Source organism: Zalophus californianus, chromosome 10 (assembly GCF_009762305.2).
Source record: "Zalophus californianus isolate mZalCal1 chromosome 10, mZalCal1.pri.v2, whole genome shotgun sequence".
Classification (NCBI taxonomy): Eukaryota; Metazoa; Chordata; class Mammalia; order Carnivora; family Otariidae; genus Zalophus; species Zalophus californianus.
The window spans coordinates 89439007-89462857 of NC_045604.1; the positions used below are offsets into that span (position 1 = coordinate 89439007).

At 45.5% G+C, this 23851-nt stretch overlaps 1 protein-coding gene across 2 annotated transcripts in view; it reads right to left on the minus strand.

The window, feature by feature from the left end:
- PRKCB (protein kinase C beta) overlaps positions 1-23851 on the minus strand; it is a 317939-nt gene that overhangs the window by 164533 nt on the left and 129555 nt on the right. For both annotated transcript variants that reach the window (XM_027611157.2, XM_027611156.2), the window contains exon 3: positions 21872-21954. In XM_027611157.2, coding sequence (XP_027466958.2) covers positions 21872-21954 — 83 coding nt within the window. The remainder of the gene's footprint in view (positions 1-21871; positions 21955-23851) is intronic.

Consider the following 23851-nt stretch of genomic DNA (forward strand, 5'->3'; position numbering starts at 1 on the left):
GAATTTACAGGCCACAAAAGCCGCTGCAGGTACATTTCCCAGGAGGCAGATGGGCCAGGTGAAATTGAAGATCCCAGCTGGAAATACCGTCAGGACACAGGGAAGGTTGCAAACAGGGGGTCCGGAGTTAACTGTGTGACCTCAGGCAAGTGACTTAACCTCTCTGAGTCTCTGGTGCCTTGTGCATTTCATGGCCTGGCTTCATGGATTGGCTCCCAGCACAGTGCCCCCCACACAGGAAGTACAAGCACTTGATTTCATTATTCCGAAGAGAAAAAATTATCACAGTGACATTTCCCAAATGTTGGTCTTGAGCCATCATAATTCTGCATGTCCACATACTACCTATAATATGTCCTTGACATTTTTCTTCAACTCAGCATGCCCTTTACGTAAATAAACCTATTTTAAAATAAAACTGTAAGAGTGTGAACTCGTGGGATCCATGTGCAAATTATGTTTTTTTCTAATACACCTTAAAGTGAAAGAGCCAACTCCTAAAATAAAAGTTTCTTAAAGATTTTTTTATTTATTTATTTGAGACAGAGAGAGAGAGAGCACATGAGAGGGGGGAGGCTCAGAGGGAGAAGCAGACTCCCTGCTGAGCAGGGAGCCCGATGCAGAACTCGATCCCGGGACTCCAGGATCATGACCTGAGCTGAAGGAAGTCGCTTAACCAACTGAGCCACCCAGGCGCCCTAAAATAAAATTTTAAAATTTGCATCCCAACGGTCTCCACTGAGAAACTGGGGAGACACAGATACATATCTCCCTGGTGGGCAGGCCAATTGCGAGCTGGCACTATCCATGAAAAGTACAAATGCTGCTTCCCTGGTGACCCACTTTGTCCCACTCTGGGAATTTATCCTGGAGATCAACCTGCATACATGGGAAATAAAATGCGCATACGTGTTGCTCGCTGCGGCATTATTTATAACAGCAAAATACTTTAAATAAGCCAAGCGTCGTAGGCAGGGAGCTGCTTAAGTAAATCATAATGTAGCTACGCAGTGGCTTTCTGCTCAGGTAGGTATACAGAACGAGTCTTCTGCACTGATACGGAAAAATCCTGAGGACATATTTTTAAGTGAAACCGAAAAAAAAAAAAAACAACCCAAGGTGCAGAAGAATCTATGTTGCATGTTACCTTTTGTGCGAGAAAGTGAGGCGGGCTAAGAAAGTATCTGTATTCTAAAATACTCAGACCCACCTAAAGGAACTCTGGAAGGATACACTGTAAGAGAAGCTAACGTTAGTATTTAGCCACGGAGGCGGGAGGAAACAAAATGAACAGGGGGCAGGACTTCACACATATCTTTATATAGTTTTGATGGAAAGTAGAATATTTAAGGGTTTCTCCGGGCGCCACGAGATTGAAAAAACTCTCACAGCAGGTACCACCGCACGCCGGGGTGACCCCGACCATACCGGCCATACCCCAAACAGCAAGCAAAATACCAAAACTTCCCAAGAGGCAAAGAATCAGGGAAGTCTTCCTGGGGACTGTGTGGACCGAGGTTTGGGGACCGTGAAATGCGGCTCATGTGAGAAGCTGTAATTACACACACGCGCCCCGCAGTTGAAAGGGGGAGACTGTAATTTGGTGAAGATCTCTCGTTTTGTTCCTGGAGAAGCAAGTCAATAAAGCTGATAACGCTGTGTAAATGTTCGAGCCCGGTGACAGTTTGCTCAAGTGTTGGATACTCCCCAACTTCTTCCAGCCACCGCCCCTTTGCAAATACGTAATTGTTTGATTGGAAGGCCGTGCTTCTGTTGTGTAAACTTGGGGAGAATTTTAAATAGGATTTCCTGCATTAAGAGCTGCACTGGAGTCCAAGTCAATATTAGGGGTTAATTAACAGCCACAATCAAACCTAACGGCCGGGCTCTGGAAGTGATTAGCTTTTTGATTCTGGGGCAAGTTCTTTAACCCTTTTAAGTGTTCGCTCCTTTGTCTGAAAGTGGGATGATGATAATAATAATATCTAATTTCTAAGTTAATGAGGGTTCAGTGAACGAATGCCTGGAAACTGCCTAGTAGTCCTTGGTGGAAATAAACATTTAATACATGCTCACTGTTACCATTAATTTTCTATCCATACCATTTGTCTGTATTTAAATTCAAGTTTGTTTCTTTCCAAATGATTTGTAACACATTTCCTATATAATGATTTAGGATATGAATCATTTACCCCAGATATAGGCAGTAAATATTTTCCCAGTTTCTCATTTGCCTTTTAATTTTGTTGTTCTTTTTTCAACATATAACAAGGCAAGTGTGTGTGTGTGTGTTTAAATAAAGTGCCAATTTTTCCATTTTCCTTTACGGTCTATGTCTCTGCTGTTATACTTAGAAAGTCCTTCCCAGTATTTTCTTCAACATCTTACAGTTTCACTTTCTGCACTGAAATCCTTACTTCCCTTGGAATTCATCTTAGCAGGAGCTCTGAGGAAAGACCTTCATTTTTTTTTTCCTTCATGTGTAGCCAGTTGTAACAACAAACATATGGCATGTATCTTCTTCCTGCTGACTTGAAATGCCCCTTTTATCATATCACCTCATGTATCTTTTGTTCACTTGTAAATTTTCTCTTATGCTCCATTGATTTCTCTCTATCCCTGCCTCGGTGCCACACTAAACTTTAATACATCATAGGTTTATAATATCTGAGCATCTGAAAACATGCACTTTATACCCACCCACCTTACCCTCAGCATTACTGTCCACTTTGAAAACGATCATGGTGATTCTCATCCACACAGATTTCCAGATTGTACTGGAAAGGCGAATCTTGGCCAGCCCTACTTACTGTCCCTCTAGAAAAATGCCCCCCCTACAGCATCAGCCCAGTGGACAGTAGGGCATCTGACCTCAGACTTCCAGCCAATGCTGAGTGGACCAAGGTCTGATCAGTGGCGTGCAGTTTATGAAGGAAGAACTGGGCCAATCAGAATTTAGAACAAGGGACAGTGCAGCATCAGGAGCTGGAGCTGAGCGAAGGCGGTGGGTGGGCAAGGTGGGTGATGTCAAGTCAGGGCTAGCAGGGGACAAGAGGGGGGTGGGGGGTTGAATTCACAAGTAATTTGAGTCCTTTATGTCCTTCCAGAAAACTTGTTTTTTCTAAACTTTTCTTCATTGCCATTAACCTAATCTGCCTTTCCAGGGTTTACATGTTATTTCCACGAATGATCTCAATTCATTAGCTACGTCAGTGGTTCTTAACCTGATGAGGCCGGCCACCCTCCGCAGCAAGCATGCAGTCTCTCGCAGGGATGTAGTTCCAGGCTTCCGGGTGACACTCACAGCTGCAGGCAGCCACGATTTTCCGGCGGCGTTGCATTGCTCAGATTGCCACAGAACGCTGGCAAGAAGCTCAGAACTAGCGAAACCTGGCCCAGCTCTCCTGGCGGTAGCCACGGGCCGGACGTGAGTCCTGGCCAGGCCCTTCGAGCGGGGCATAGAGTCTGCAAGTCCCCACAGTCCCTGCCGGCACCTGAGTCACTCCTGCCGATCCCAAGACAGCCGCGGGAGGCCATATGAAACGGCAGCTACGCACACGCGTGGGGCTTCAGAGAGAAACGGAGACCCACCCTCGGGTAGAAGAGGGCGTCCTCATTCTCACGGTGAACAGGAGTCGCCTTCCTTCCTCTGGAAGGCTATGTGCACTTGCACGCCAACTCCAACCTTAAGGGGCTTCAAGACATCAAGTGTGCAACGGGCAGATTCAGCTCCAACTTGGTACCTGAGTCAGCAGAGCAGGAGAAGTCCCACCTCTCCAAGCAGGTGAGTGATTCCGTCTGCCAGGAAGAGGTGATTTCATAAGGTATTTAAAGGGTGAGGCTCCAGGTCCGGTTACCTGGATTCAAAAGCCAGCTCTACCACCACCTGTCTGTGCCCTTGGCCGTGTTGCTCAAAGGCTCCATACTTCGTGTTAACTCGGGATAACGATGATACTTATTTTCCGGGGATGGTCATGGGGTGTGAATTACCTAAAACCTTTCAAAGAGTTGCCTGACACACAGCAGGCACTCAATAAATATCAGCTGTTATTATTAATTATTCATTATTGCCAGCCAGGGCATCCCTATGTCGATTGGGTTGTAACTTGTCCCGGGAAACCCCACAGACATTCCCACCTCTTGAACTTCGATCTGGGTTTCCTGCACCAATTCCTTCTGCTCAGGCAAGAAGCCATTCATTTATTTATCCATTTTTTCACCAAATATTGGTTGAGCGTATCAGGGGCTGGACGAGCAGAATTGGACTCAGGGTCTGCCGTCGCGGGCTCCCGGCCTCGTTCCGAGGAGATTGGTAAAGAAGCACAAACAAATGTACATTTCGGACTGCCACAGAGAAGCTCGCGGTGCTTCCAGAGTTTTAGTGAGGGGCTCAGAGCTGGGCAGACAGGTCTGGGAGGCTTCCCTGAGAAGTGAAGTGTGAGCTAGGATCTGAAACCTGGACAGAAGGCACCTGGCTGGGACTCTGCCCCTGCCTCAGGGGGCACTAGTCCACTGCATGGGGTCCCACTTCAACCCAGGTAGACACCTGGCCGACACCACCCCACTGCCACCTGCCTGGCTTCCAGGTCTGCCTTAGCCTCCATTCCCTGTCCCCAGCTCGGACCCCTCAGCCAGGAGACCCCAGTGCCCGTGGGAGGGAATTTAGTAGAGAGCTCATGAGTCAGACTCTAAAGCTAGAGTCTGAATTCAATCCCAACTCTGTTACTTCCCTGCCTTGAGCAAGTTACTTCTGCTATAAAAGCCTTGACATTCCCACCTGTAGAATGTAGCCAAGTCTCTGTCATGTGGAGAGACACTACGTCAGAGTAGTACGCACTGCACAGCAAGGCTGCCTGCCATCGAATCTCGACTCAACAACATCCTGTGTGACTTCAGGCAGGTTACCTAAGCTCTCTGTGCTGCAGTAGCCTTATCTCGAAGGTGGAAATGATGACAAGAGCTCTGCATTCTCACGAAAAGTTAAGGAGTTAATATTTGTAAGAGAGTGCTCAGTAAATACCATGTAAGTGTCTGTCTAATATAATAAAGGAAAGCTCCTGCTTTCTAGGTTTGTGAGGATTAATGAAGTCATGATTATATGTTGTGCTGTAGCACAGTGTCTGGACCCCATAAATGTGAACTTAAAATGAAAACTCCATCTGTGACCCTGGGCAAGTCACCGCATGCTCTGGTCTCAGTTCCCCCTTCAGAAAACGATGGGGTTAACAGGGCATTTCCCAGGGGGCCTTCAAGTTCTGACACCTCAGGGTCCAGGCTCTTCGGAGAGTCTGCCCCGCCTCTTCCTGCAGAGGTCATCATGTGAATTCATTGCTCAGAGCGTACAGACGTCTTTCAGGGACCAGTCACACTGCCACAGATCACAGCCTGGCAGTATAAATAAATCCTTGTCACCCACAACACACGCACATGCCTCCTTGCCCCTCGCCACCCCTCCACCCCCAATGGTGCCATCAGTCCACAGAGGGAGGAGCACCGCTCTCTCCCTGCTGAGTGAGGGTTGCCCAAAAGCAAGACCGGGACACAGGGTCACTCAACTTGCCAAGACGCCATCAGTTTGATTTCTGGGTGTAGCTCGCGGTGCCTAGCTTCCTGACAGCTCCCTCTGCCCCAGAAGCCCTCGGGGTGCCCAAGCCTGCATTTCGGAGGAGGAGAAAGGACCTTCATGCAGAAGGACGTGAGGAAGGCTGCTGAGGCCAATGCCTGCTGGGCCACCATCAGCACCTGGGATTCCGGGCACCACAAAACCATAGAGATTCTTACCCTAATGATCTGTTCCACAGTCATGGAAGCTGTGATGGGCCTGGCATGTGCCCACCATGTTATTTAAAAAAAAAAAATCACAAGGAAGAGAAAGTACATTTACGGTACTGAACCGCAAAAAATCCATGTGTAAGTGTTTATGCAGTTTAAACCCATGTGTTCAATGGTCAACGGTATTAGGATGAGAGTAACAGCTAACATATGCCAGGCACCATCCTAAGAACTTTACATATAATTAACACACCTGACCCTCACTGATCATGTGAAATAGGTTTATTATTATCACATTTTACTGGGGAGAAAACTGAGGCACAGAGACGTTAAGTCACTGGCCCAAGGTCACACAGCTAGTGATTTGGATGCATAATCTGGGCTCTTTGTCACCATGTAAGTAAATGTAAAGTCACCCTGTGATGTGTGACAGCAAGCAGAGGTATGTGGTGCTCTAAGAGTAAAAAATCGGGGGAACGGACCTGGTCAGGGAGGTCAGGGAGGGCTTCCCTAAGGAGGCGACGCTTGAGCTGTGGTCTGGAGGATGAGTTTCAAGTCAACCAGGGTTCTTAACCTTGGATGCACAATAAAGTCAATTGGGAGGCTTTGAATCAATCAGAGATTCTGAGTGGTTTGTCTGGGACGGGCCCAGGCACCACTATGGGGTTCTACAGCTCCGCAGATGAAAGAGATAAGCAACCAGGATGGAGCCTCACTGATCTCGGGAGAAGAAGAGAGATAGAGCCCAGCACAGAAGCAGCATCTGAGTAGGGTGACCCTACAGTTTCTCTTCCAAAGGGGACTCTGTGAGAATGACAGGCTTAACAGGCACACAAACCCTTTGGGATTCCAATGCAACAGAACAAGCGGGTCTGTGGATGGGTCAGCATGGCAAAGGAAGAGAGATGTTTGACAACCCTGCTTAGCAGCCACGTCCCACTATCAGCTTTGCCCCAAGAACAGTTGGAAGCCACCGACATGTTTCCAACAAGGACGATGACATGATCGCATCTGGTTTTTGGAAAGATGACTCCCCTGCAGTGTGGAGGTGACAGGCTGGTGGGACAGAGAGGAATCGGCAAATCAGAACAAGAGGCTACTGGTCCAGGGACGGGGAATGGAGCCTGGGCTGAGGTCCTGTCTCTGGGGATGGAGAAGAGCAGGTGGCAGCGTATCATGCTGGGTGAGAGCAGGCTCGAGAGCCAGACCAAGTTCAAGTTCAGACTCAGCTTTGTATTAGTTGCATGACCTGGCGAAGTCAGCTAACTTCTCTGTAGGATGAGCACAGAAAAGGGATCTTTCTCATGGGTGACGTTTCAATGAGTTCATGCATATAAATCACTTAGAACAGTGCCTGGCAAAGGAGAGGCATTATATAAATGTTAGCTATAAATACTAGCCAGGAGCTGACAATGGAGAGAACAGGCGGGTAGGGCAAGTCTAGGAACACAGAAAAAGAAGCCCCAAGAAGGGACCATTGCTCAGCAGGATTCTGGAAAATCACAGCTGAAGGGTGGAGAAGAACAAAGACAGAAAGTTGCACGAGGAAGGGCTGAGGTGCAGAATTACGGAGCAGAGCCTGGACGGCAAAGCCAGGATTGAAAGCAAAATCGGGTCCAAGATTCTGAGTCAAGCACTTACATAATATGCCAGGGACTGTGTTAAGCTTTTTGCATACATTACCTTATTTAATACTCACAACTTGTTGAATACAACAGGAAGTAGGCACATTACCATCCTCATCTTGAAAATGTAGAAACAGGGGCACAGCCAGAGTAAGTCACTTATCCACAGTCACATGGCTAGTATGTAGCAAAGCTGAGCTTTGAACCCAGGCAGGCTGGCTCCAGAGTTCACATTCCTTTTTTTTTTTTTTTTTTAAGATTTATTTATTTATTTAAGAGAGAGAGGGCATGAGCAGGAGGAACAGAGGGAGAGGAAGAGAGAATCTCAAGCCGACTCCCCGCTGAGCACGGAGACTGAGAAGAGTTCAACCCCAGGGCCCTGAGATCATGACCTGAGCCAAAACCAAGAGTCGGACGCTTAACCGACGGAGCCACCCAGGAGCCCCAGAGTCCACACTCTTAACATGCAAGACACAAACCTGAGCCTGAACGTTTCACTCTGCCCTCACTCCCAAACTACCACTAAAAATGCACTCCCCCCAAAAATGTTTAAAAATAGAAGAATCCATTTCAGCCCAGAAATCAGGGGAAGGTGCTGAGTAAATGCCAAAAACTCTCCAAATGACTTGAACTGGCCTCATTCTCCCAAATTAGAATAGCAAGGCCTGATGATGAGGGCCGCTGACCAAACACAGGAAGCCAAGGTGAGTCCTGGAAGGTGTCTATGCAAGCCCCTGGCAGCAGAGGCACCTGATAATTATGCAGAGTGATAAATGACCCCCCCCCAAAGCCTTCAGGTGAGGTATGGGACTGCCAGAGCCCCGGCCCATCCCACTGGACTTGGAGAGTGCTAGAACATAAGAGACCAGTACCGGCAGCTGCTTCCCTAAGGAGGCAGGGTCCAGAGACAGAGCGAGAAAGGGATGCCCTAGCCAATTTAAAGCTCCACCCAGCCACCAGGGTCAAGGGACCTCTGCATACTTTTAAGACTCTCCGCCTTCGACTGCTGCTCCCTCCCCATACTCCTCAAAGAAGCCTCAATTGACCAAATCCACATTTTCTCTTCTCCCTTTAGAAGGAGGGTGGGAGAGACCTTCCACGGACAGTTCCCACCTACAAACGTAGAGGTTTTAACTGGTGGTGCACAGCATGAACCCAGTCCCAAAAATGTGCTTAAAATACACGGCAGTTGTCATTCTCAGGTTATCTGTCAACATCTAAATTTAGGAGATTCAGACTTCTCTTGAAAAAAATGAAAAAATCTGGACTTTTGGTCTTTTAAAAAGCAGGAATTAAAAAAAAACAAAACAAAACTGGAGCTGGGTAGAGGCTTCTCCTTCCAGACGGGGTGCACACACACCAGATGGACACTCGCTGTTATCACACATTCGATTCATTTACTTATCTGCCAGCCCCCGCCACCGCTGGCTTTGAAGTTGGAAATCCTGATAAATGGAATGGAATGCGTCCTTCCAAAGTCGTGTGGGCCACAAACAAAACACAGAGGAGAAAGGAAAGAGAGGTTCTACTGGATAATTCTATTTGTAGAGACTTCAAAAGAAGGCACACTGTTTTCCACAGCACCCGCACCATTTTGCATCCCACCAACAGTGTGTGAGACCTCCTATTTCTCCACATCTTCGCCAACACGTGTTGTCTTTTGGCTTTGTTTTGATAACAGCGATCCTGACAGGTGTGAGGTGGCATCTCATTGTGGGTTTGATTCACATTTCCTGACCATGAGTGATGCTGAGCACTTTTTTTTCATGTACCTGTTGGCCATTTGTAGGTCTTCTCTGGAGAAATGTCTATTCAGGTCCTTAGCCCACTTGGAGGGTCCTCAAAAAATAAAAAATAGATCCACCATATGATCCAGCAGTCCCACTTCTGGGTATTTATCCAAAAGAAATGAAATCAGGATCTCGAAGGGGTATCTGCACACTATGTTCACTACAGCACTATTCACAATAGCCAAGACGTGGAAGCAGCCTAAATGTCCGTCAACAGATGGTTGAATAAAGACAATGTGGTATATACATACAATGGAGTATTATTCAGGCTTTCAAAAAGAAGGAAATACTGCCATGTGGGGCATGGATGAACTGCGAGGATGTGATGTCAGTGAACCAAGCCAGACACGGAAAGACAAACACTGCATAATTCCACTCAGATGAGATGTCTAAAACAGTCAAACTCACAGAATCAAAGACTGGAATGGTGTCTGCCAGACGCTGGCGAGAGGGGGGAAAGGAGGAGTTACCAATCGATGGGCATCAAGTTGCAGTTAAACAATATGAGTAAACTCTAGCTGCACAATATTGTGCCTGTGGTCAACAGTATTGTATTGTGTTTTTTTTTTTTTTAAGATTTTATTTATTCATGAGAGACAGAGAGAGAGAGAGAGAGAGGCAGAGGGAGAAGCAGGGAGCCCTATGCGGACTCGGTCCCAGGACTCTGGGATCATGACCTGAGCTGAAGGCAGACGCTTAACCATCTGAGCCACCCAGGCGCCCCTGTATTGTGTTCTTAAAAGTGTGTTGTGGGGGGTGCCTGCGTGGCGCAGTCGGCTGAGCGTCTGACTCCTGGTTTCAGCTCAGGTCATGATCTCAGGGTCATGAGATCAAGCCCTGTGTCGGGCTCTGCGCTCAGTGCAGGGTCTGCTTGGGATTCTCTCTCCCTCCCTCTCCCTCTGCTCCTCTCCTCCCCGCACCCCCCCCCCCCGCTCATGCGTTCTTCCTCTCTGTAAATAAATAAATAATAAAATCTTCTATTTAAGTATGTTAAGAGGGTAGATCTTATGTTAAGTGTTCTTTCTGAAATATAATGAAGTGAAATAAAATAAAGTAAAATGACAATAAATAGTTCAATGGGGGGAAAAAAAAGCCAGCAAACTACTGCTGGCCTGGGTCCTGGTCTTATGGAAGGGGTTGGAGGTGGGGGAAGTAGACAGGGACCCAGAAGGGCTTCTGGTTCCAGGGAAATGTTTGCTGTGCGGTAATTCATCAAGATGGTCACTTTTCATGCCCCATAAACAGTTTTCAAAAACCACGTGACCCCTGCAGACTAAAACCAGCACCCTTAATTCCAGATTCTAAATCCCTAAAGAAAGAATCTGATCGGTCCAGCTTGGGATAGATGTCCACATGCATGTGGCCCCCCAAACAGGGCCAAGGCCGTAGCATCCCCAAGCTTCAGGGGGTGCCTTCTCTGGAAAGGCCGTTCTCAGAGAAGAGGGTTGTCTGCTTCAGTGAGATTTGTCCAGGTGGACAGGGCTGCAGTTATGAGGTACCTGGAGGTACTGAATAAGAACACGGCCCTGGGGGCAAGGCTGCCTGGGTTCAAATCCTGGCTCTACCACTCACTAGTCTTGTGACCTGGGGCAAGTCACTTAGTCTGAGTGCCCCAGTTTCCTCATCTGTAAAATAGGGATGATAGCAATGGGATTTCTAGAGTGTGAGGAAGAATAAAGAGTTATTCTATGCGAAGTGCTTAAAACAGAATTATACCTATGAATGCTGGCCCTTGGATGTTACTACATTTTAAAAAATACTGTATCGAGGTAGCACCTGGCTGGCTCAGTCAGAAGAGCATGCGACTCTCGATCCCAGGAACGTGAGTTCGAGCCTCATGTTGGGTGTAGAGATTACAAAAAAAAAAAAAAAGAAAAAGAAAATTTTAAAAAGAAACTTTAAAAAAATAAAAATACTGCATTTAGAAATCCTAGAATTCCAGGCCACTGGAGGTAGGGGGAGCCATTGGGAATACTAAAAGTTAAGAGACAGTAGGAGACTAGAAATGAGGTCTTTTGACTCCGGGACCTGTGCCTTTCACATCCCTGCGGGCTGCCTCTCTCCAGGGTCATCTGCCTTTTGATTTCTCTGCCTCCCCCAAGCCCGTAGCCTCCACGGGCTAAATCTCTGGGAAATTGCCTTTATCAGGCTCTGAGGCTGGTCTGCCCCCAACTAGGAGAAGCCAAAATAATTCATAAGATGGGACATCTGCACCTCATTCAAATCACGGCAGCCCTGCCCTTTTCTGCACAGAAGAAACAGCTCGTTTCTGTTCTAGGGACGCCACGCATCAGGGATTTGCTTCTTCCTCCACAGCATGAAGCTCTGTGTCTTTATGAGAGTGAGACACAAGGGGTTATTGAGAAGCAATTCTTTCTGCCTTCTCCACACTGCTTCTGCAGGCACTCAGCCAACGGGAGCCCAGGGATCGCGGGGCACTCGCTCCACGAGTTGGTTGGAAGAAGCGCATTTTATCACACCGCCATTGTTGTGTTAGACTCTCCCTCCAACCAGCCCATGGGAGGTGTCTACATATTTCCATTTCGTGGCAGGCAAGATGGATGCATGCCGTGCCAAAAACAAGCCTGGACTTTTGAAATTTGCTCCCTAAACGTGAAAGGACCATCCGTGGTTAGAATATTAGCAAGTATCCGGTGTCAGGTGTGGCACGAAGCCCTTAACGTGGATTAACTCATCTGATCTTCATTTTATCCTCTTTTTACAGATGAGAAAACTGAGGCAGAAGTCAGGTCACTGGCCCAAGATGATCCAGACAGTGAGTGAGTGGCAGATGCGGTATGCAAACACAGCCACTCGGGTTTCAGAGCCACAACATGGTACTGCCTTACACTGGTTTCCAAACTCAGCGACCCAATTACCTGAAGGACTTTAAAATACCTATTTCCAGGCTCTTGTCTGTACTTTTTCAGGTGAAGTCTGGTTTTAGCAGGCTCCCCAAATAATCCTTAAGCAGTCAACCTATCTATATTCCACAAAGCACCATTTAGAAATTGTAGTGGTGGTGTGTGGTTTTGATCTGTCAAACCTCTCTGTTTCCTTTTTTTTTTTTTTTTTTGTAGCAATGCCTCATTTTCCCTTTGAAAGCCATCCCACCCACAGTGTTTACTGTGTTTACTCTGGGAGGGAACACTGTAAAGACCCAACCAAGGGCTACTTAGGTAACATGAACTTGACCAAATAATCTTTCTTCTTCTGGAATGTGAATTTAAAACCAAAGCAACACAAGGACCAAAATCAGATACAGCTGTCTGATCATTCCGGTTTTCTTCCAATTCTCTAAAGTGCATCACAGCTTTCCCAATAAATTCCTTTCTAACTCGAGTTAACCAAAGGGGGCTTCCCTTTGCACGCAACCAAACACCACCAGTGAAAGAACCACCAATGTGGTAGAAACCCACATCTAGCACATCATCCATGACAACTGATCTCTGCTCCACTGAGATGGGGAGTTAATATCCTTACACAGCAACCCGTTGGTTTGGGCTGCTCTTCTTTAGCCCAAACAGATGGTCCCCAGTTCTGATTCTTTCCTTTGAAGCTAGAGATAAAAAAAAAAAAATCTATACAACAGCTCTTCGGATATTTAATGACAGCCTAGCCTCGGAGCTAGACAGGCCAACCCTCAGAGCACCTCCAAGCACCCCCGTAAGGTGTTCTTTTGGCATTTGGTAACACACACTCTGATTACTGAGCACTTGTGTTGTGAAGGCAGAAGTTAGAGACTGCAATGTTACATAACATAAATAGAATGTATCTTCAGCAGAAGGATGCGCTTTCAGATTGAGAGAGGTAAGAGATCAGACAGACTGCCTGCCTGTCCTATTTAGACCAAATTACACATGACATTACTTATCCTTGAGAGATACAACAGGTCTTCTTTGGTCCAGGTGATGGTGAGATCTTACCATGATGCCAAGAGGGATGCTGAACCCTAACTGTTGCTTCGCCTCCTGGAAGGAGCTAGATAGGCTCGGGAGCATCATCAGAGCTGAACTGTGGGGTGTCCCCTGTTGGTGTTACATGAGACTGAACAACCCAGGCTCTGAGAAGAGTTCAGTACACAGTTGTGTGGCTTTATCTGAGCCAAGAAGCCCAGCCAATGCCATAGGAAGAGGTGGGCCTTCTCTCTGAAAACAGGGATGTTTTACTGCCCCAAATGCAGAGGCAGGAAATGAGTAGGGCTGGGACTACCCTCCTTCTCTGGGGCCAGAGAATTGGCCAAGGCTTCTCAGGGGCCAGCATCTTACCAGGGGCATCTGAAGATTCTCATTCAAGGATAAGCAGGCTCCCAGCTGGTGGAAGACCTTAGGTTTAACCACACCCAGAAGCAACTGCAATTGCTTACAGTTCTACTCAAGCTATCGCTCACATTTGATTTTAACTGAATTAAGTGGGAAGCCAGAGTCCATGCTGGAGGTGAAGTGGCACCAAAAACAAGCAAGACCGGAGAAACCAGTTAAAGAATACCCCAAAGTGATCTCCCAAGCTCTGCAGGCAACAGTTTGGAATAAGACAGTGAGCAGAACTGACAAGTGGCCACTAAAATATGTTGAGAAGATGTGGCCTTTTGTTTTTACATGTGTGTGTATTTTTATGTTTTCTGATATATCACACCATACGTAATGCTTTGTTGTCTGCTTTTTTCACCAATATTTCATGACTATATTTCCGTGTCAATAACATTTTAATTACTGTGGCTCTTTATTGAAGTGTCATTTGCCTATAATAAGGACAGTTCTGTGAATTTTGAAAAATGTGTACACCTGTATAGGCATCATCCCAATCATGATATAGAAACATTTCCAGGTTTTGGCAGGCTGCCCAGATACTGTGACACTTTAATCACTGTGCAGCACCCAGCTTATGGGTGTGCTTTTCTTACAGAAACCCCTAACTGGCAGTCATTTAGGTAGTTCAAAATTTTTGTTAGTATGAATACTGATGCATTGAATATTACTTTAGCCGAGTAAATTTGCATATCCTTAAATAATTCCTCAGCAAAAAAATTTCTAGAATTGTAATTCTTAAGTCAAAAAGGATTAGGTTTGGTAATTATTAGGTCCAGGAAGTCATTAAGGCTTTGATAAATATTGGTAATTTTCCCTGGAGAAGGATTATACTGATTTACACACTCACCAGTAAAATATTAGAGTACCTTTTCCCTCCTCTTCCTCCTGCGTATGCTTTTTGCTTGAATCCTATTTCTTTTGATAGTATTACTAAGACCATGTTTTACATTTATGTGTGTTTTTGCAGTATATCTTTGCCCATTTTATTTTTAAGCTATGTTTTAAGTTTCTCCTACACATTGACGAGAATTATACATTGTTTATCCAATCTGATAGTCTTTCAACTTTTAGTGGAGAATTTCAATCCATTTACATTTGTTAGATAACTGATATTATCTGCTGTCACTTCTACCATCTTAATGTATACTTTCCAGAATTCATGATTCCTTGCTGGCTTACTTTTATCTTGGTTCCTGTATTTTGTTATATTGACCAAAACTTTGTTATTTTAATTTCCAGACTGTTTCTTTCACATTAAAAAGTATATTTGAGCAATGTCTATACCAAGAATTAAATAGCATTAAGTATCTTATTTAACATATGTTAATCTAGACTACTACTAGTCTACTTTTTTTAATTGAAGTATGGTTGACACACAGTGTACAGTTTTACTTTTTATGCCAACTTTATTTGGTTATGCTGGTAATTGTGATCAAGCTAGCTTATAATAACAAGGTGTGGTGGCTACTGATTTTGTCAGCCCATCAAAGCTTCCCACCCCCTCTTCTTGTAACAGACACTGCTCTCTGAGCCACAGGGATGTCATATGAACCAGGCCTGCTAAACTATAAGAGTTCATTCTCCCAACAACAAGGGGCCAACCAATCAGAACCCTTCCCTGATTATGAATGCAGAAATAAAGCCCACTTCCTCCACTGGGATTTCCATTCTCCCATGGGGTCCACTATCACCAAGCTGATAGACCTATTTATAGACGTGTCCTGTCTACCGTAGGGGCAAAGGAGGCAAGGACAAACCAGTTGGGGTCCCAGCCCGAAACAGATGACATACTCAATTTAAGAGAGTTTAAGGGAGGCTTTGTAAAAGGACCACTTGTAAAGATACAGGCATGGTGCTGGGAAGCCAGAGGGGATAGTGCAGTAACTGGGGATAGGTAACAGCCAAGGGACAAGGGCAAAGAGTAGCTCCTGGAACCCAAGGAGAGAACCGTGTAGAGAAAACTGTCTTTAGAGGAGCAGCAACCCTCGGTCAAAGGGTAGAGCCAAGACGACCCCATGATAAATACCCAGCCCACTCTCCCCTCACCTTCCAATCTCCTATTGGTCCCTCTGGCTGGGCCCAACCAGAAGCAGGGGGTAAAGGGAACCCCAATTGACACAGTCCTACAGGTCTGTCTCTCAGGGAGAAAACAGAGTGGATTCAGAAGGGCAAATACAACAGCTAACACAGATGATGAGGGCCAATGTGGCAGAATGCAAAATGGCCACAAACTCTCCACCCCTGAATGCGTCTTTGTAGTAGGACTTTGTAGTTCCTCCTATCAAGAGGTGAGGCCTATTTCTCCACCCCTGAATCTGGTCTTAGCCATAACCAGTGTGACACAAATAAAGCCTTGAAAAACACCTATGGTTTGGGGATTTCCCTCTCTGGCTGTGCTTGGAACCCTAGGCCAGTGTGTGGATATACCAAGGCCAGCCTGCTAGAGGAAAAGAGACCTCATGGAAGAGAAACAAAGTGCCTAAGCCAACAAGCTGCCAACTGGTGGTCATGTTAGTGAAGCTATCCTAGGTGATCCAGCACCAGCCAACTAACTGGCTGACCAAGAACTTGACAGAGCCCAGCAAAGATCAGCCGAATACACCCACATCAGAAGAATCACCCAAGTAGCCCAGAGAATCATGAGAAAAAATAAATGATTGTTGCCTCAAGCTACTAAATTTTGGGATACTTTGTTACCCAGCAAAGCTAATTGATACAGCTGATAATGAGAACGCACCTTGCAAGTATCACAGCCTCAGTTCTGGAATCTGAGGCCCTTGTCCCTGAAGCTTATTCCATTCCCAATGTCCTTCCCATGAGCCAATCTGTCTTCCTATTGCTAATTTGAGTTGGATTTCTCTCACTTTCAATTAAAAAAAATTGTGAAGTTTTACTTTTTCTCTGTAATCTGATACAGTTTAAAATGCACAGAAATCCTTCATTCCTCTTAAGTTTAAGACCATTTACCCACGAAGCCTATAATTTTGGGAGAAGAAAAGTTTCTTGGGCAATGTTCTCATTTCTTTTTTGGTTACTCGCCTATTCTGGTTTCCAATTTCTTCTTGAGACAAAATTGGCAAGTTAGAATTTCCTAGAAAATCATCCATTTCAACCAGATTTTCAAACACATTTTTATACATATTCATACATTATATAATAAATATATACGTATTCTTTTTATATATACATTCTTTTTAAATCTTCTATTTTCCTTTATTAAATCTTTAACATTTAGCTCATAATTTATCATTTTTAATGTATTTCTTCACAAAGTAAGACTGGATTTAAAAGCACAAAAAGAGGGGTGCCTGGCTGGCTCAGTCGGAAGAGTATGTGACTCCTGATCTCAGGGTCATGAGCTCAAGCCCCACAAAGGTGTAGGATTACCAAAAAAAAAAAAAAAAAAAAACTTTTATTAAAAATTAAAAAATAAAATAAAAACACAAAAGGATATGCTCAACATCAGTGTGCATCATCTTTAACTGCCCTGACCCAGTGATGTAACTGGGAGGACACAGGGAATAAAATGGGTTTTATTCTGCATCTGGACTATAACAGTAAGAAATTCATTGCTAAAACCATAAAATGTGAAGAAAGTGTCTTTAGACAAAGCAGTCTAAGGAATCCTTTTGTAACTTCTGTCCTGCCTGGCACAGAGTCCTTGCTCAACAAAAATTAGCTATTATCATTGGCTGTTATTCCTTGGCAGGTCACAAGGTAACCTGCATCCCTTCTTGAGTAGGAGAGACTATCCAGGGATTAATAATAATTCAGAAACCATTTGCTGAGTGCCTTTTTTTTGTGCCAGACACTATTCTGGATGTGGCTCAAGCAGTCTCTCATTGAATATTCACCAAAAAAAAAAAAAAAGAACTATGATTTAGGTATTATTCTCCTCATTTAAAGAGATGAACTAAGGATCACAGAACTTAAGTTATTTTCCCAAGATCACTGGGGAGTAAGTAATGAGAGCAATGGAATTTGACACCAAGGTTGTCTGGATCCAAAGTCCAGGCTCTTTTCTCAGACTTGGAGGTTTTGTGTCAAGTCATGGAAATGGAGACAGCAATTACGTCACAAAGGCAGGCTCGGGGTGGAGGACTGTAGAGAATTATGAGTATATTCAAGATTCTGGGATAGAGAGAGCAATCGCCAGGCCCTTAGCTACTTGTATCAAGGGCTTCCTGTGTTGCGGGCACTGTGCTAAGCACTTTCACACAATGGCTTCCTAATCCATTTGCTGTTGATGCTGTTGTGTTTGTGTTAACCCTTTTTCATTTTAAGGATTTTTTAAAAAAATTATTACAACAAACCTATGTGGTTGGTACTAATATCCTAGTTTACAGAGAAGAACTGAGACACAGAGAAGGAAAATGATACATCCAAGGTCCCCTAATGAGTAACTTGCTGAGACAGGACCTGACCATCAGATATGTCTGACTGTGGAGTTCACAGTCCTAACCACCATTGTCTTTGGACATGATCAAGAAATTGCCTAGCTTCCCATTTGTAGCTGGAGATGGCTAAATCATACAGGAATGTGGGGCAGGGAAATAATGAGATGTGTCCTCTTGTGAGGTTGGCTATGACTCTCTGAGCCACACTAACATCTGTGGATCTTTTATGAAGTCCTGTGTGATGGTCCCCAGGAATTCTGTTCTACCACTCAGGTTAAGAGGATCTCAGTAGATTGACCAAAGATTCTCCCCTGACAACCCCCATGAAGAGTGGAGTCTATTTCATTCCCACCTGAATCTGGGCTTGGTCATTAGACTACTTTGTCCAGCGGGACATTATCAAACATGGTATGTGCTGGGACATGCTCTCTTGCTCCTCTCGGAGCCCTGAAACCACCATGTGAACAAGCCAGAGCGAGCCAGCTGGAGGATGACAGGTGATATGGAGGAGAACTAAGGGGCCCAGGCTGATAAGGGTCTCACTGCCTGTCATGCGAGTGGGGCCATCCTCGATCATCCTGCAGACACAGGTGAGAACCCCTTAAATTTGGTGCCCAGGGCAAGTACCCCGCTTGACTCACCCTAGTTCTGGCCCCAAGAGACAAGTCCCCTTTTCTTATTCTGAGACGATCTCTCGGGAGGCTGGGTATGTGGTTAGTATTCTAAGTGCATTCATAGAATGTCATATGTAATGCTTATGGTGGTACCAGAGTCTTGGTCTCTCTACAAGGTCCAAGAGAGCACAATTGAGAGTTCCAACCAGGGGAGACAAGACATGCCGTGCAGATGACCAGAAGTTAACAGCCAGGAACTCTGCCATATTTTGAGGTCCTCCACTGGCTGATGCCTATATATATATATTGTCTATTCCCATTTGCATGGAATGGTTGGGTCAGTGATTGAAGTCACTGGGACAGAGCCTGGTTCATCAAGTTTCCTCAGGTAGCCTGATATGCTCTCATGTGGACCTTTCTGTAGAAGAACACCGACTACACAAAGTTCTACTAATGTCCAGAATATTCCCTGGGCTTAGAATAGCAGAGGGGGAGAGGATGGAGCCTAGCACATTCCCTTTGCACAGATGGAGACTGTGCTTGCCTGTTCCATGAGCTCGCAGCACACCAGTTCCTCCAAGGTCACACAGGAGGAGGGCATCCCTCCAGGACTGCAGGAGTCTCCCCAGCAGCCAAAAGAGAGCCTGGCCAGGTTGGTAAGCAGGTGTGGCCAGATCTTTAATCACGTCTCCAGCCATGGACAGGAAAAGGTCAATGAAATGAGTCAAGCCAGTTGAGGAGTCTGGACCAGTTCATCATCCTTGGTGCAGCTGACCTTCTTGGAACTGTGTCCAGAGATAGAATCATCCAAGTCCGGCTGCCAAATCCTATGCATGCTGCCCGAGGGAGTACTGCCCGCCCTTCCCCACCCCCGAAACAATGAATGGCTGGGCTTCTCCCATTCATAGAGACAGGGGTCTCCTACCACTTACGGAGCTTACACACTCCTTGAAGGCCTGCCAAGTGGCAGGCAGAGGGCCCGTTAATTCTTCAGACTTACGTGGTAGCCATCTGTCCTAGCCGCTGCCTGGCATATATCACCGTTATTCCTTATCATTGCCATCACCATCCTCACATATATAGCTCTTGCACGAACCAGACGCTTTTACAGATATGTATACACTGGACATTCTTAACAAGGTTATAAGATGGGGACTATGATTTTATCCATTTTTCAGCAGAGGGATCTAGGGACAAAGAGATTTAAGTATTTTGTTTTGCCCAAGGTCACACATATCTGAGCCTAGGAATGCTGGCTCCATCCATAGTCTATGGTTTCAACCAGTACACTTCTGCTTCTCCAGTTCTCCGAGGGACCATGGCTCCCCGACTCCGAAATCACGGGGTGGCCCACCGGGGCCTTTCTTGCTGCGGTAGGCACCTAACCACACCTGGCCAATCAGCATAACCATCCTGTGTGTCTGAAGCCGTCTGCCCTCGGGCTTTTCAGCTTCAGGGACCAAAAGTTTCCCTTTTCACATAAACCAGTTTGAGTGGAGTTTGTCTCAGGCAACAGAAAAAGCCAACAAATATAGACCAGATGTCGGGAAACGCCAGCCTCTTGGCTGCAGTGTGAGACTCAAGCCTCAGGCTGCAGGAAGCTTCAGAGCTCCATAATAGAGCCAGGCTGCCACCCCCAAACTTCCCTGCCTGTTTTCCTGGGGACGAGAGAAGGAACTGCACTAAAGTGCCAGGAAGTGTGAGCTCAGAGAACATGGCGAACAGTCCCATCTTCATCTCTGCAGACAAGTCTAGAAGGGCTTTCGTGGGTTCTGGGCTACTTGGGGTCCTTAAACCCAAGTACCAGGTTCCAAGCAAAGGAAACTGCCCTACAAGCTCCAGAATGTTCGTGTTGCTGCGGGACAGTTCTGCCCCTGATGTGTAGCGAAGTGGCAGATGACCACGTACAGAAGGCTGACAACAGTCTGCAAATGCAATGACAGAAGGCAGTCACCACTCACTTCTGGCAAGCTGTCCGCTGTCAGGTCTAAGTGGGTAAGGACAGGGCCAGGAATGAAGACCATGCCAATGGGGAAAATTCTAGGAAGGTGAACCAAGCAGGAACAAAATAAGAGAACTAGGGGTGACAGATGCACATGGGGTCCACTGAACGCAGCTCATCACTGGGCCAAGGGAGGAGTGTGCACGGTGAAAGTCCTACCAGGGCACTTTCAGCAATGTGTTAAAGAATACCCCAAAACGATGAGACTTTACTAAGAGGAGCTTATTATCTCACAGATGCAGTCTGGGCATAAGAGACTCACAGCTGGCTGAGCAGCTCACCAGTGTCATCAATGACCCAGGTTCCTTCGACTCTTCCAATCTGTGATGCCTCAGGATGCAAGTACATCTCCCTCATTAACACCCAAAAGTGCTGCCACAAACCCCATCCATTTTATCCTCACACAAAAACACCCAACAGGAAAAAGGAAGGGATGTCTGCCTTTTATCAAAAAGGAAAGTCTTTCCTGGAAGCTCTCCCAGACTTCCCCCAAGGTCCCACTGAGCAGGACTGGGTCACATGATCATTCACTAACTACAGGTTAGTGATGCAAGTATCAGGCATTTCCAGCTTGTAGCATGAGAGGCAGCCTCTGCCAGAAAGAAGAGAGTGAGGGCTAGGAATGGCTGTTGAGTAGATGATCAACAATGTACTCCAAGCTTTGGACAAACTTAAACCAAGGCTTTTGCCATATCCTTATAGAGCCCATGGGGTCATTCACTCAATAGCTTCCTTAAGTCAACTTATCTTTTGTTTAACCTAAAGACCTTTATTTAGGTAGGAAATTCTCTATCCCTACCATAAATTCAAAACCACTACTAGATACATTTTTCCAATCTATATTAAAATAAGTTCATACTGATTAAAATAAAACTTATTTGCCTGTTTTACCCAGAAGGATCCCCCTGCCCCACCAATAGTAGCCAGTCTTTAGGATGCATGGTAGCAGGATAAACCCATTTCCCTCCTACTTCTTGGGCCCTGGTATCAAGAATTCCCTAACAAAGAGCTATAAAGTACATCCTAAGGTACCATTCTAACTATCTTTTTAGAGTAGCAGGAACAATTTAGCAGCTCACCACCACTCTCCATGCCCCAGCCGTAAAGATGAAGGCATTTAGCAAAACCATAGTAGGGTAACTAGTTGGTTTCGTATACCATCATACTCCCCTCCCAAAATGTTTTGTTTTGTCCTTCCTGTTAAAATGAAAAATGTCTCAGAGGCTGTAGGGACCACCCCATGTCTCAGAATAAGAACAGCCCACCTTTTTTTTTTTTTTTTTTGGTCTAAGCGCAGCCATAGTTACCCAGAAGGACACACTGACTATGGTGGATAAAGGGGACCAGTGCCCGTTACTTACATCAGAGGCTGGGCCTTTGTCGGCGCCTGGGCAGGAGAAGGTGACAAACTCATGGCACCGCTTGTGCACCACAAAACAGCAGACTGCAAAAGAGAAAACAAGGGAAGGAGGGAGGGAGGGAGGAAAGAAGGGAAGTGGAGAGGAGGAAGAGAGGGAAAAGAGATCATTAAACCTGGACTTCGCAACAAGAAAGGTTTTATAGCAAGATGAACAATGGCTCAGCTTCCCCACCTTGCCCTTTATTGAAACCAAACTGCTACTGCACCCGGCAAATCAGTTAAACTTCTAAAGGTAACTGGGGTTCAAAAGACCACAAATACTCAAAATTACACCACCCTCCAGAAGATCCCTTCAGTTGTCAGGTCTTGCGCTGGTTTTGAAACACAACGTGGTTTCTTAGATCGGGCACCACATGAAGTAGTCGGCTTGGGTTTAGGTCCAGAATGAACAAGAAGCACATATATTTAAACACTAGAATCACACGCAGAGACACGTGCATAATAAAAAGGGCCACGTAGAAAAACAGAGCGAGCAGGCATGGCAGACCCGTGCCCCCATCTCACCCAAGAGCAATGCCAACTGAGTGCAAGAGTGGAGGAAAAACCTGCAGTGTTTCCTTTGTTACTCTAGTAGTTTGCAACCGAATACACACATACATATATTTGAACTCCAATGAGTTAAAGGCACCTATGATATGGCTCCCCCATCTGGGGATTCTATTGCTTGGGGGAAGGGGTGGTCAGAGACTGTATTAAATCTAACTTTTATAAACTCTAAACGGTGGGCTCCTGGAGGACATGTACCACGCTGTAGGAACCGGCTCAGAATCTTTCCAAAGAGCATTCTCAGCTAATGAAAACAGGCCAGGAAAGTTCGTGACTATCCCTAGCGAGACAAGGGACCTGGGCAACAATCAGTGGCTGCTAACATCACAAGACGACTTGCTCTGCCTACCGATGAAAGTACCAGGAAGTACTCCACCACCTACGAGGTACTCTTGCTAAAATAATCAAACCTGAATCAGTTCAAGCCTTTTGATCCAACTACCAGTTTACAGAAAATACAAGTGACAGAGGCATATGTTAAATGACATCACAGGGAAGCAATGAGAAAAAAAGAATTTTTTTTTTAATACACAGCAATGCTCCCTCCTCTGCTGACCCTCTCCCTCGCACACATCTACTGCAAGACAAGTAGATCTGCACAAGCCCCCCACTTCCACAGGACCTGTTTTTATAGTCCCAGAGGCTGGGGAGTACGTATGCTCACACTCTCTCTCTCAAATAAATAAAATCTTTAAAAAAAATAACTCAAGGGGCACTTAGGTGGCTTGGTTGGTTGGTTGAGCATCTGACTCTTGATCTCAGGGTCATGAATGAGGTTAAGCCCTGCATTGGGCTCCACACTGGACATGGAGCCTACTTAAAAAAAAAAAAAAATTCAGTATGCAGGAAGGAGAAAAGGAGGGTTATAGATGGAATAAAAATTAATCATGACTGATTATTACTTGAACGCGAGTGATGGACACATGAGGATTCATTATACTAAGCTATCTACCTTAATAGATGTTTGATATTTTTCGCAATACAAAATTTTTAAATTCCCATGGTTGGGAACCAAGAAGATGTCCAAAGAGGCCAATTTCTTTCTCCTTTGCTTACTCCATTTTCTGTTTTAGTAGCTACTGCATTTTAGAAGTTATATATGCTTTGTATAAAGACATTTGTGTCAAATCATGTACACACGTGTGTGTGTGTGTCCCCTCTGTGCCTATATGTTTATGAACCTTGAGAGAAATTTATGAATAGTGGTCAACAAAAGCCAGTGATGGTTATCTCTGGGCAGTAGGATTGCCCATCATGTGAACCAGACCAATGACATCTGGACAAATCCACCATGAGGATGACTCTGTGACCTGAAGTCTTCTTGAGCACCATCCCCAGCCTCATTCTTTCTTGTCTAACCACACCCTCAAATACA